Raw genomic sequence first — 14,659 nt, 5'->3', positions numbered from 1 at the left:
GTATTTGTCAATATAATTCAAGACAGTTTTATTTAATTGTGCAAAAATGTTAAAGAATGAAAGGATTTTAAAAGTTTTCAAAGAGTGTGAAAACTTAAATGATTTTGAAATGGGATTGCTAAATGAGATGAGCGTTTCATTCGAAAACGCTAGTACGGAGCTTAAGTTGAAAATCAAATATACACATAACTTAAGGCGAAAATGGATCGTAAGCGGCAGAAATCTGGCAAATTTCGTTAAAAAATGAAATGGCTTGAGGAGGCTTATATTGAATGTTATAAATTGCAAGGAAATGGTAAATGGTGAAAAATTTGGGAATAAAAAAATTTGCAGAGTTCCTGCAAAGCTTTGGAATGGCGTGTTTGCTAAATTGTTGAATAAATTACTAATCAACTTTTTTCACGGGTTCTACCTGTAGCAGCGGCTGCCAAGTATCCTCAGCGCATGTTTTTTTTTCTTTTTTCTTTAAATTACATACATATGTACTATGTATATTATATTTCATACATTCATATTTAATCTTATATACATATGTACATACATATGTTTTGTGCTATGTACATATTCATTTACCTGTAAAACCTATACATATACAGTGGCGGCAAATTATTTGAGTAAATTTTTTTTTACCTTAAATTCTGATTTCATTCGATTGTTACTTAATGTTGGTGAAAAGTTTTGATATGTTAACTTATAACGTTCAATTGGTTATTCTATTGAGATGATGTTCTGTAAATTTCGTGGGCATATCTCTAATGGTTTTTTTTTAAATGGTTTTTGATAAAAAGCCCCCAAACTCGGACCCGGCAAAAAAAAGTATAACTACACTTGAACTATGAAAGATAGTCAATTAAATGTCCTGCGCCTTTTTTGCAAGGCAACGAAGTCTATCTATTTTTAATCCGATTTTGATAAGCAATATCTCATTCTACAGGACATTTAATTGACTATCTTTCATAGTTCAAGTGTAGTTATACTTTAGTGTGTGTTAGTTGCTTAAAGTGACGTCAAGCAGAGAGACCAAAAAATTCCATACAAAATTGAATTTTTCAAATGGCTCCAAAATGCAGTTTATCTTAGTTTTACTAGATCTAAAACTTTTTCTTTGAGTCCAAAGGTGTACGATCAAATTTACAAATCTTGAAAATGTGTCTTATTTTTCGCCGGGTCCGAATTTGGGGGCTTTTTATCAAAACCCATTTAAAAAAAAACCATTAGAGATATATCCCAAGAAATTTACAGAACATTATCTCAATAGAATAACCAATTGGACGTTATAAGTTAACATATCAAAACTTTTCACCATGTACACCATATACATGTGTATATGTACATATATCAATGTCGGTACATACATACATACATACATACATACCTACATATGTACATATCAGATTTAGTCTTGTAAACGTATGCATACGTATACATAATTACATATATGGAAATACGTATGTACATATGTACGAACATTCATACATATGTATGTATGTATGTATAAGAGTTACGCTTAAACCAGAGGGTCGGGGCTAACTTTGACCGCTTCAAAGTTTGTATACCCTTGCAACATTCCATTTTTTAAGGAAAAACAAGCTTGGAAATATTTTCTAACTTGGACCTTGAATTTTACAGCACCACGAACACCCAGCACTTTTAACAAACATTCATTTTGAAGCTTAAGGTATTCTTTATCATATGCTTTTTAAATTTTTGAAATCGCTTTATTGGTTTAGACGCTATGATTGTTGCAATGCTAAATGCCAGAAGGCCCCACTGTGGTCGTCGACGCGTCGCGGAGTGGGCAATCTATCAGCTTCGGCTGCTGCGCCGTGACGCGTGCAAAAGCGAAGAACGTATCGTATGTTTCCACCGCGGTGCACCGTTAGGATATAAGTAGGCAGAGCAAGGGTGAGTTTAAAGAGAGCGCTAAAAAAGATAAGTTGTATGTCTGCACTTGCTTGTGTGCGTTTATTGCTTTACTCTGCCCAAAATGAAAACTCATCAAATTCTGCCTCAAATCAAGAAAAAGAGCGCAGCCGATAATCTGATCCAAGAAAAAGATAGAGAAAAGAAGAAGAGCAGCGATCAATTTTTTCATGTGTGTTTTTTTAACAAAGCGACATAGATTTACTTGCGTCGAAATGCTGAGTGGAACTAAATCCACCCTGCTCTTGATTGTTTTGTGTGAGGACTTTGGCAGCCGATCGCCTTACAAGGATAAGAGGTGCCGAGCGTGTTCGTCCTGAATGCCGGGCCCTGGTTTAAATATAGGCGAGAGAATCAGAGAAAATCACTTTGCCAGGGACCATCGCAGTGAAAAGAAAAAAAAGCAGCAGCAAAGTTCACGAACAGTTTTTTTTTCTGGAGCCAAGATTACACCAGGTGAGCTCATTACTCAGTATTCCCTTTTAACTTGCGGTAGGGACCCAATGAATGACCAATGTTTAGAAATTAGTGAATTATAAATAAAATCTGATGTGCTATTCTCAGTTGACCCGCTTTGTATTTTTCTTTCGGTTACTAAAACTATGTCTACCAGAGAGCTGCAATGAGTAATAAATTTTACTGTGCACTCAATCATTATGTTTGATTTTTTTCGATGCGGTCATATGTATTAATATATATAAATATAATATTATATATATATAATATCAGTCAATTAGGTTAACATGAATATCGTTAAAGCGATTATCAGTCGACTCGCCCGTATTTGGTATGCCTCAGCTGTGGTGACTTAATGCTCGTTTTGGCCCAGTTAAAAAAACAGCAACAAGAAACAACAACGCCAACGCATTTGTGTGAGCGCTTTCGATTTCATTCTCTTTTTTTTGTCGTTTTCTATTTCAATTGCTTCTAAATCTATTTCCAAATAAAAGCTGAATTGTATCACATAGTCGCATGTATCTTTTCAACCGCACAAGTGACACTTTTATGAGCATACGAAGAAAGTTTCTGACTGCGACTTGTGCGGTAAAGGTAAACAATTAATATGCCAAGGCAGAGGTATGTTGGCATTAGAAATTTCAATTATCATATGTGAGTAGATTGTTGTTAGAGGAGAAGAGTTGAGAGAAGGAGGAAAGGTAGGCACACTTGCTAAAACTAATCTAAAACCTTCTTCCCCATGGTCAAAGCATATCAATTCTTGCCATAAAAAACTTGATTGAGGGTCGTGTCCATATGACAAAGTTCCAAATATTTGTCGCCCAACCAGTTGAGTTAAGTTGACTTAACTTCAGTTAGGTGTTCATAGTTGCTGGTATTTCAATTAAGCAGTCATTGCCAAGAGAAAGTATTGACCCAAACACAGGTAAATATATTCTATTTGATTGTGGTCAAACCGAACAATAGCATCACTCACACTCGCATGACTTAACTGAGACAGATAGATACGAATCTAGGAAAAATACTTTGCTTTTTGCTTGTTTTTATTATCATACAATAAAGGTTGTGTGAGCCGTGTTGTAATACAATAAATTAGTTAAATTAATTACTCTTCGAATAAATTACTACGGGCTACGGATTCAAAACGAAGGCACATATTTGGCTGCCTGACTAAGAAGAGAACTGCTTATTGCTGTTCCTGTTGCTGCTTTCCAGCATAGGCCAATTCTTGGGCATCAGTGTCAATACTGAGGGCATAAGTATATGCCGATGAGGCACCCGAACTCCATCCAGCACTGGCGGGAGCGGACCAGACATTCGAGTTGTAGGCACTGCCGTATGAGCTTCCTCCGAATTTGTTAACGAAACCGCCCAACAAACGGGAACCGCCAACGAGAATGGCCAGGAAGAAGGCAATCTTGGCAACAATCACAGCCTTGAAGGTCAACAGAGCAAGGAAACCAAGCACCAATGGAATGACAGTGAACAATTTGGCACCAATGGCCAAAGCAATTGGTCCAATCATCTTCTTGATCTTGCCGCGACCTTTAAAACAAAGAGACTCACTTGAACACCAAGTCTTTAAATTTTATTTGTCTCACCTTCATCCAAAGCACGTACCACCTGCTGGGTGGTGTCTGAGGGCAATTTGAATTCCAGATTGTGGGTGGTCAGAAAATCGGTGACACTGAAGATAGCCAGATCGACCAAGCGGCCATTACGATCTTCGCCATTCTGTTGTAACTCGGCATAGATGTCCTGTTCACTGAGGGATTTGCCAGCACGTTGGCCGTTATTATCGGGATCTCTGCAAACGTAGAGGGGGAAAAAAAACTTGGCTTAGAACAAACTGGAGACTGATTTGTATTTGTTTCACTTTCGATTCTTCAATTTTTTACTTTACGGGATAGACACACACGCACACACACACACATTTAAAGTTAACACACCTTTGGAAGGTCACACCGCTGGCCAGCTCAATGTTGTTGCTCCTGGTGACACGGTTAAGGGCCTTAATGCCCTTGACCGCCAGACAAGTGGCCATGTCATCACTGTCAAGACAAGCACCCAAATAGCGAGCAGCCCGTGCGAATGTGTTATCACTTTCGATTTGATTATCTGGGATTTGATGCTGGGAGCGGCCCAGGCACAGCTGGCCACCAAAATGGTTACACAAGCAATGGCAAACACTTTAATTTTCGGTTGAGAATACGCGACGCGATTTAATCCTTGAGGGCTAATAACTTGTTGCTGCGTTGAGATGAATTTTATGAATGCGTCTCCAGATGTCTAGCATTTTATATGAAGCCCCCATGTTGCAGCTGCCGGCATCTGCGCTGTCGGTACGCATTACAAAACAATTTAAATGTAAATTAAATAAAACTTGCCGCTGCTGCTGCTGCTGCGACTGAGACTGCGGAAGCTACCAACAACATGAACAATACTGTCCAAAAGACCCGGAAAAGTCTGCCGACTTTCTCACACAGAGATCTAAGCAGACGTCGCAGCACAAAAATCTAGAAAACAACCACTCCAAACGGGCATAACAACAAAATAAAGTCAACTTGTTAACCCATTTCGGACCGCTCTGATTTTAAGTTGCAAAATGACGTTTTTAAAAAATAAAACATTCTGTCTGTTTTAGTTTAGGATGAAATTGGTTCAAAAAATGGATTTAAAGGTTTATTCAATGTAATTTTTGTGGAACTGACTATATACTTCCCTTTGATTGAAATATATATACATATATGTAGGAAATGAAGTGTCAGGCGGGCATAATCATCTCAATCGGGCAGTAGCTAGTGAGCGAGACAGAACGACACGCAGCGGCCGTACCTATCTGGTCGACTCACTCATTGGCAAATAAAGAGAAGCGTTGATTCAAAAAGCACTGGCAATCGTACTCTCGCCTCGATCACATCGCTCACCCAAATTATCACTAAGGCCATTTAAATAATATAAAATATATGTATTCTCAACACAAAGAAACATTGTTAATAAAATAAGTCTAAATAAGGAAATCACATCCTTTAATAATATTGAAATAAATAAACCGGAATAAAGTAAAATTCCCACAAACTGGGGGCTCAACCGAGATTTCTGGCCCAAGACAATAAGTGAAATTTGTGTGTGTGTGAAGTTCGCAAGTGAACAGAAAATTGTTAAAGTTGCATGCATTAACGTGTAATATATATACAAAATCAAGGTTGTTGGCGAACGAATTTCACAAGAAGCAACCACTACAAGTTCAAAAATTAGTGGTAGTTGGTGTTACTGTACGGGAGGCGACGAGTGGACTGTGAGCGGTCGGACGACGCAAGTAGAGCGTCACTAAGAATTTGGGCGCCGTTTTAGCAAAAAGTCGGCGACTGAAGTTGAGAGCGGCTCGAGAATGGTGGTGACTCGAGAAGAAAAGGGAGAGCAGACAGCAGAAACGAAGTTGATGATAACCAGTGTTCACTATGGAGAAGAAAAGGGAGAGCAGACAGCAGACACGAAGTTGATGATAACCAGTGTTCACTGTGGAAGCAGACAGACGGAGAGAGCAGACAGCAGACACAAGGTTGATGATAACCAGTGTTTACTGTGGAAGCAGACAGCGGACACGAAGTTGATGATAATTAGTGTTCACTGTGGAAACAGACAGACGGAGAGAGCAGACAGCAGACACGAAGTTGATGATAACCAGTGTTCACTGTGGAAGCAGACAGCGGACACGAAGTTGATGATAATTAGTGTTCACTGTGGAAACAGACAGACGGAGAGAGCAGACAGCAGACACGAAGTTGATGATAACCAGTGTTTACTGTGGAAGCAGACAGCGGACACGAAGTTGATGATAATTAGTGTTCACTGCGGAAGCAGACAGACAGAGAGAGCAGACAGAAGGCACGAAGTTGATGGAAATTAGTGTTCACCGTGGAAGCAGACCGACGGAGAGAGCAGATAGAGAGCACAAAGTTGATGATAACTGGTGTTCACTGTGGAAGCGGAAAACCAAAAGAGAGCGGACAACACAAACCGTTACAAGAAGCAGACGACGACAAGTCCAAACGAGAAGGCAGCAGACACGAAGTTGAGATAAATTATCTCAGATAATTGGTGTAGAAGCAGACAAAGAGAGACCAAGAGAACGAGTGAAAAACAGCCGAGTGAGTAGCGACAGCAGAGTGAGTGGCAACAAAGAGCGAACCAAACATCTACAAGAAGACTGAGTGAGTTGCTACAACGAGAGTTGCTACATAGAGCAGGACGACTCTATACCCAACTATTTGGGTGAGCTGTTTAATTATTGTCTTTAGTGTGAGTTACTTTGCTTGATCGACGACCGGTGGCAGAAATATTGACGAAATTGATGCGAGCTGCAGAGAGCACATTTCTAAGAATCGTCTGAGTTAAACCATAGCCTACCACAATTTGACCTACATTAACATAGTGTGTAAATTTTGCTAAGTCGTAACAAATTTGATTGATTGATACTAACTATACATTAAAATAGCAAAGTTGTTAAGCATCATACCTGTAATTGTGGGAAATGGATCGAGGTGAGATTCTAACTTTGCGTATTGAAGAGTTCCGCATTAAATTGAGAGAGTTAGGGCTAGAGAAAAACAGGCCATCGCTCCTTTGAATGTAAGGGAAAAGATACCACTAAAGTTGAAAGTACCAATGTTGTAGATGATAAATTAGTAAAAGCAGTAGTAAATTTACTGATTCGGGATTAGAGTTGAAAGAAGTAACTTATAAGTCGATTAAGTTCAACGGTCTAATTGATACAGGAGCAAATTTGAGTCTCATACGTAAAAGCGTGTTTGTCGAACTTCTTGGAATTAAATCATTAACAGGATATTCGAAGAGCCTTACAGGCATTGGTGGAAGTCATGTGATGACCTTTGGTAGTTTTAGCATAAGTGTCAAGATATATGGCATTGAGATGGAAGTCGAGTTTCATATCTTTCCTGATGAAAACATGGCATATGAAGCAATTTTGGGTAGAACCATATTAGATCACGTCAATTTGGTTGTTACAAAGAAAGGTACAAAGTTTGTGAGCATCAAGAGAAAAGAATCACTGTGTAACGCGAATAAATCTTGTTCTGAGTTGTTTAAGGAATTTGAAAGTATGTGTATGCACAGTGCAGAACAAAATAAAGTGGAAATCTAGAGTGACTTGTCACATATCAGTGCAGAAATCACTAGTGAAGTCAAGAAGTTGATCAACAGTTACAAACCTATTAGAAATACAAACACTCCTATAGAAATGAAGATTGTACTAACGGATGAGTTGCCAGTTTATCAGCATCCAAGGCGTCTAGCAGTCTGATCAGAAAATAGTTGATAGTACAGTACATGAATGGTTGGAGGAGAAGATAATAAGGCCAAGTTTTTCCGAATATGCTTCGCCTGTTGTACTTGTAACAAAGAAGACAAGACAAGAAGTACAAGAGTTACACCTTTTAAGATTTTGACAGGAATAGAGATGCGTAGTCCTGATGATCCCGAAATAAGGTAGCTGATAACCGATTCGTTAATAGAAGAATTAGACTGTGGTCGTGATGAGATTAGAGCGGAGGCTCGAAAGAATATTAATGAAATACAGCAGGAAATGAAAAGGACGTTTGACAAGAACAGGACAGGTCTAAAATTGAGAGGTAAATACTTAGGACCGTATAAAGTCATGAAGGTGAATAGGCACGGTCGATACGACGTTGAGAAAGTTGGCGATGGTGAAGGACCTTGTAAGACCTCAACAGTGGTTGAGTTCATGAAGCCTAGGATCATTCGGGTCGAATGACTTGTCCGGACAGCCGATTGTAGGAAATGAAGTGTCAGGCGGGCATAATCATGGCAATCGGGCAGTAGCTAGTGAGCGAGACAGAACGACACGCAGCGGCCGTACCTATCTGGTCGACTCACTCATTGGCAAATAAAGAGAAGCGTTGATTGAAAGAGCACTGGCAATTGTACTCTCGCCTCGATCACATCGCGCACCCAAATTATCACTAAATAAGAAAATCACATCCTTTAATAATATTGAAATAAATAAACCGGGATAAAGTAAATTCCCACATATATATATTTTTTTTTTGGCAGCGTAGCCATCCGAGTCATCGCCGTCGTTGACGTCGAAAAGAAACTATTATTGGAGTTGGCCATACACACACACACGCACACACACACACACACACACACAGACACACACACACATATAACAGAGAGAGTGGAATGTGTACTTCGTCGCGTCCCGGTTTTTTCTGTAAAATTCCCGTCTTATCCGTGCTTGTAAATCTCGTAGTCCTGCAACATAATAGTTTGTTAGTGTAGCAGTCAACTCTTGTTGTTACCTACGTTTCGCCCGCCGCCAGTCTGCATCGCAAGTGGAAAAATTAAAACATAATTTTTTTTTTTCCCCGGCCTCCCGCCGCGTCGGTCTTTTGGTGGTTGGAGGGGTGCGGGGCGCCTCCTTTCTGCATCACCCAACTTTTTCCTCCGTATTGGTGTTAGTGGGGTGCCAGTCGCACCTTTTGATAAATAGCACGCTGTAAGTAAATACACAATTGGTGCGAAAATCAGCTGTTGGCGGACCTGCCAAGCTGGTCTCGAAAGCTCTCCAGGGTCATCATTTGGGAGTCGAGCTTTCACCGCAAAACTTCTAAGCCGGGGTTCTCGATCACCTCCCACCAGACTAGCAGCATAGCAGCGCACCAGCCTAAGGCTTGGTGACGTAAGCGGTGGCGTATCTGGCAGCGGTGCTGCCTCTCATCGCCTGGTACCTGGTTCAAATCCGCTGAGTGGAGCGAAGAAATTTTAAATAAATTTGGAGCATTTTTATTTTTTCTTTCGGACGCGGGCCTCCAAGTACCTGGTTCGACTCCGCTGTGAGGATTTAGAATTAAAATTAAATTTCAAATTCTTTTAGAGTTGAAATTTGATCAATACTAGTGGTTTTTTTTCTGCGATACTCCTAGGCACGGTAGGGGTTCAAATCCGCGGCGGGTAATCTTGGATTCAAAAAAAAAAAAATTTATTTTTATTTTATAATTTTTTTTTTTTTTTTGTTGTTTTGTTTATCCGTCCATTGCACACCGAGTGGCCCATATTCCCGCTGACTGCCTGTATTATCTAAAAGAAGCCGAGCCGGAGCGGTATAACTCCCAACGCCCACCAGGGGAAATACCTGGTCGTCAGGCTGTAGGAAATGGTCGGCGAGGAGCAAATGGTGTTTGGGCGTAGTAGATTGCTGCTACATTCGCCTCCAATCCATAGTGAGTTGCCTTTGCGAGCGGCTGCTAGCCAGCAGGAGGACACTCCAAAGAGATCTAGGGACGCCATGAGTCCAGACGGAGAAGCAGCAAATGCTAACGAATGTGCCCCATCGAAAAGGTCAAAATTGCAGCCTGTCTGCAATGAGCTAGCGGAAATGGGCGTACTGTTGGAGGAGATCTCGGAGAGGATCAAGCCCGAGAAGGAAGGTGGCAAGCGGGCCATCACCAACGCCCTTCGCGAAAAAGTGGAGAGGCTGAAAGAGCTGCATGCGGAAGTCAGCTCCCGGCTCAGCGGGCACCCGACCGAGACAGTTCCATTGGAGGCGTGTCCCAATTGCTCGAAGGCGCCACCTGAGCGTGCCAGTCGTGGGCAGCAGACCGATGAAATGTCCCCCACGACCATGCTTTCCCGGCCCACTCAGACTTCACCACTGGCAAAGCGAGAAGGCAAGGCACCATTTTCGTCTGAACCAGCTGGAAAGCAACTGCGGCAGCCGAGTGCTCACGCATCAAAGCAGCGTCCAAAAAAACGGCACCCTGTGGATCCCCAGCAGCAGCAGCAGGAGTCACCTACTCCTCAAGGCGATAAACCGCACCTCACAATCGCGGATCATGGATCATCCGAGGACAACCAAGGATGGAAAACAGTCGGTCCACCAAAGCCTCGACGTGGTGGCTCCTCGAAGCAGGCCAAACCCAGAATCAGGCATAGACCGGATGCAATTCTGATCGAGGCCAGCAGCGGGCTTAGCTATAGCCAAGTCCTAACGATGGTGACCAGGCGTACGGATGATAAACTAATCCACGTCCGTGAGCATGTCTCCAGAGTACGTCGCACAGCTAAAGACGCGCTGCTACTGGAGCTTCGCAAGGACTCTGCTACGAGCATAAAATCGCTCCAGGATGACATCACCCAAGTGCTGGGTGCAAAAGCCGATGTGAAGGCCGATGTGAAAAGCCTTCGGACAGGTCTCCGGAATTACCAGACGGCAATTGTGAGCGCACCTGAGTCTGTGACCCGGACGCTCATCGAACTTGGTCGCGTAGAGATAGGCTGGGCAAACTGCCGTATCAGAGAACTCGAGCAGCGGCCTTTGCGCTGCTTCAAGTGCCTAGCTACTGGTCACGTCGCCGCGGAGTGCCCTAGCAAGGTGGACAGATCAAACTGTTGCTTCAAGTGTGGTGTAGCAGGCCACAAGGCAGCTGTCTGTCCCTCTATAGAACCGCACTGCTTCCTCTGTGTTGCACAGGACCTAAGCCCAACAAATCACCTTGCGGGTAGCCGTCTATGCCCAGCTACAGGCGAATCGAGGACCCCCAATGACCTCCAATGACTCAGCCAGCCCTGAAGATCCTGCAGTTAAACCTGAATCACTGCATCGCAGCCCAAGACCTGCTGCAGCAGACTGTTCGGGAGATACGAGCGGATATAGCCCTGCTAAGCGAACCTTATAAAACCGGCACAGGTCCCTGCTGGGCCAAGGACTCGAGCGGTAGAGCAGCGGTTTGGTGTTGTGGTAGCAGCGACGGCGTATTGCAGGACATTCTACGCGAGGATGGATTTGTGAGAGCGAGGTTTGGCAGTTATTGGCTCTACAGCTGCTATCTCGCGCCTAGCTTAACCCTGGAGCAGTTTGGCCGGACGGTAGACAAAATCGCCGATAACATTAGAGGACGACAAGGAGTGATTATAAGTGGCGACTTTAATGCTTGGTCAGTCGAATGGGGAAGCACACGCTCTGACGCTCGAGGTAGATTGCTGCTGGAAGCTTTCGCCAATCTTAACATCTCCTTGCTAAATGTTGGCTCCGAGAATACCTTCAGAAGGTCCGGCACAGGATCTATTGTGGATCTTTCTTTTGCCAGCGACAGTATCGCCGCCTCAGCCACATGGCACGTGGGATCAACATACTCGGCGAGTGACCATGAAGTCATCACCTTCACCATTGGCGACAGCAGGCAACCGCTCCCTAGGACGCAGCATTTTCGAAGGGTTTTTAAGGCCGAAACCCTTAACTCGCAGGTCTTTGGCCACAACCTGGAGGGCCTAAGCGTTAGGGACATCATGAGCGCGGAAGACGCCGCAAATTCCGTAATGGCACGGATAGTAGAGGCATGCGAGGCTAGCATGTCTCAGAGTGGCACATACACACGCCACCACACCCCAGTCTTTTGGTGGAATGACGCTGTCGCTGAAGCTAGGAGATCCTGCCTTCGCGCAAGGCGTCTCTATCAGCGCGCACGTGGTTCGACAAACTTCGAGGCCCTGGGCCTGGAGTATAAGAGACGTCGGAATATGCTCAAGATTGCGATCCGTTCCAGCAAACGTGAATGTTTCCTCGCTCTGTGCGACTCTGCTGAGCACGACCCCTGGGGCAAGGCCTACCAGCTAGTGGTCAAGCGTTTAAACTCCAGTAGAAACCCACCCCCAACGGATGCGCAAGCGGTACGTTCAATTGTCGACGGACTTTTCCCTGTGGTCGACGAAGAAATGCATGTGCCCCGCCTGACTCCAGTCCTACACTCGGCGGAGTGTACGCTAACCGAGGTCCTTGAGACAGTGAGGCGTCTGAAGCCCAAAAAGGCACCAGGTCCGGATTCGATCCCCAATAACGCATTCAAGCTCGCAGTGCTGCTCTACCCACACGTGTTCGTAGAGCTTTACTCCAAGTGGTGTTGCTGCCGAAGCCGGGGAAGCCGCAAGTAGAGGCGTCTTCTCATAGACCCATCTGCCTCATCGACACAGCTGGCAAAGTCCTCGAGGCAATAATCTGCTCGCGTCTGGAAACAGCAATCATGGCAGGGGGCGGCCTATCTGAGTACCAGTTCGGATTCAGGAAGGCGAGATCTACGATCGACGCAATAAACCGGGTGGTAGGATTAGCTGCAAGGGCAATCGAAGGTACAAGATGGAAAGGTGGTGCCAAAGAATACTGCCTAGTGGTAACTCTGGACATCAAAAACGCCTTTAATTCAGCGAGATGGAACAGGATCTTGGAAGCGCTTGGGGCCTTCGGGATTCCGAGCTATCTCATCAAGTGCGTAGCCAGCTACTTCTGCAACAGGAGGATACGTTTCTGGACGGACGCAGGCTTGGAGGAAAGGGTCGTATCTGCTGGCGTCCCACAAGGGTCTGTTTTGGGTCCCCTGCTGTGGAATGTCATGTACGACGGAGTCTTACGCTTGGATTTCGACCCTGGCACCCATATAGTTGGCTTCGCAGACGACGTAGCACTTGTAGTGATAGCCAAGGACCTCGCGGCAGCTGAAGAAATAACCAACAGGGCGATTAATAAGGTTGGCCAATGGCTCTCTGCAGCCGGACTGCAATTAGCCGCGCAAAAGACGGAGGCGGTACTCATAAGTAGCCGCAAGCGAGTGGAGACTGCCAGCATCAGGGTCGGCGACACCACAGTTGTCTCCAAGCGGGCTCTAAAGTACCTCGGAGTCATGATCGACACAAGGCTGACTTTTAGAGAGCACTTAGAGTACAGTAGCAGGAAAGCTGCATCGGTAGCGCAATCGCTCTCTAGAATATTACTAAACACGCGTGGACCGAAACAAGGACGGCGTCTCTTGCTATCCAGCGTCATCCGTTCGACTGCACTCTATGCGGCGCCTTCGTGGATAACGGGGATGGAAACTAGATCCTACAGGCGGAGCCTTGAGTCGACGCATCGCTTAAGCGCAATCAGGGTGTGCAGCGCTTTTCGCACCATCTCTGATGACGCCGCACTGGTGATCGCTGGGTTGCTGCCCATCGATGAGTACGCTGCAATTGCATCGGCCTCCTTCACAGCGTCGAGGCAAACTAACAGTTCTACCACTAATCAGCAGAGAGGCCTCGAGCATCGGAGGGCATGGCAGTCAAGTCTGCGCAGATGGCAGGAAAGGTGGGACTCCTCCTCCAAGGGGAGGTGGACTCACACTCTGATCCCTGACATCACTTCATGGGTTTCGAGAAAACATGGGGCAGTGAACTTTTACCTCACACAGCTCCTGAGCGGCCACGGTTGTTTCAGAAGCTACTTGAAAAGATTCAACCACGACGTGTCAGACGAATGCACATGGTGCGGAGCGGGCATTGTTGAGGATGCAAGCCACGTGCTCCAGCACTGCCCTCGCTTCGAAGTAGAACGGTGCCGACTGCAGAATGTAATGGGCGAAATGGTGACGGCGAGAAATCTGACGAGGATGATGATTGCAGATCCAGACGTATGGGAGGCGGCCAGCGCCTTCGCCGTGCGCGTAATGGTGGCACTTAGGAAGCTGGAGAGGGAAAGGTCTGCCCAATAAATTAAAGCCCACGGTCTGCGATGCAATACCGGCAGGTCGTCCCGCAGTAGCCGTTATCTTTTATTTTTTTGTTCTCACCTTATGTTCCCTGTCATTGTTGCAACTTTTTTGTATTAAACGTTTGTAAGTTCTAAGAAATAAAAAAAAAAAAAAAAAAACACACACACACACACACACACACACACACACACACACACACACACAAACACACGGGGAGAGAGATATGCGAAAGGTGAAGTGCGGTCGTGTCTTGCTTGTCGCCGCGTTAGAAATCCCATATTAAACGGTCATCACCTGAAATTAAAGTCGTTTTGGTGGCGCCCGGTATTACAGTGTTTGTGCCTACTCACAGTGGCCCACTGGTCTGCCATTCCATCACTGCTGTCTGGGATTCCGAACTCCAGAGCGTTTTTTGCCGGTCGCTGGGTCATTCTTCCTGGGCCTGCCCGAGGGGAGGGGGAGTTATTCTTTTTTTCCCGCCCATCCGCAGCTCCAGTGGTATTGGTGAGGTGGACTTTCTCACTTTCACTTTTACCAGTTGTGCTGTGCTTCCTTTGGCACGCGCAGAAAAATACCAGCTGCTACCAGGTTTGCCATACATCGAAAATAATTAAACTGATGCGTTAACAGCACCTGTCTGGAGCACCCATACCCCAAAACAGCTGACCAAAATTCAAGCCTCTGCTGTTAAGGATTTTTTGCATACTTTCAGGCTG

General features: G+C 44.7%; 1 protein-coding gene and 1 pseudogene across 1 annotated transcript; one reads left to right on the top strand and one right to left on the bottom strand.

The window, feature by feature from the left end:
• Nucleotides 1–3,568: 3,568 nt before the first annotated feature.
• LOC6646690 lies at nucleotides 3,569–9,714 on the bottom strand (annotated as a pseudogene).
• Nucleotides 9,715–10,977: 1,263 nt separating this feature from the next.
• On the top strand, nucleotides 10,978–12,354 carry LOC124461681. The gene has a single exon (XM_047013172.1). The coding sequence runs from the start codon at nucleotides 10,978–10,980 to the stop codon at nucleotides 12,352–12,354; it is 1,377 nt and encodes a 458-aa protein (XP_046869128.1).
• The last annotated feature ends 2,305 nt before the right edge of the window (nucleotides 12,355–14,659 follow it).

Source organism: Drosophila willistoni, unplaced genomic scaffold (genome assembly GCF_018902025.1).
Source record: "Drosophila willistoni isolate 14030-0811.24 unplaced genomic scaffold, UCI_dwil_1.1 Seg589, whole genome shotgun sequence".
Classification (NCBI taxonomy): domain Eukaryota; kingdom Metazoa; phylum Arthropoda; class Insecta; order Diptera; family Drosophilidae; genus Drosophila; species Drosophila willistoni.
This window is presented reverse-complemented; position numbering and strand designations above follow the sequence as displayed.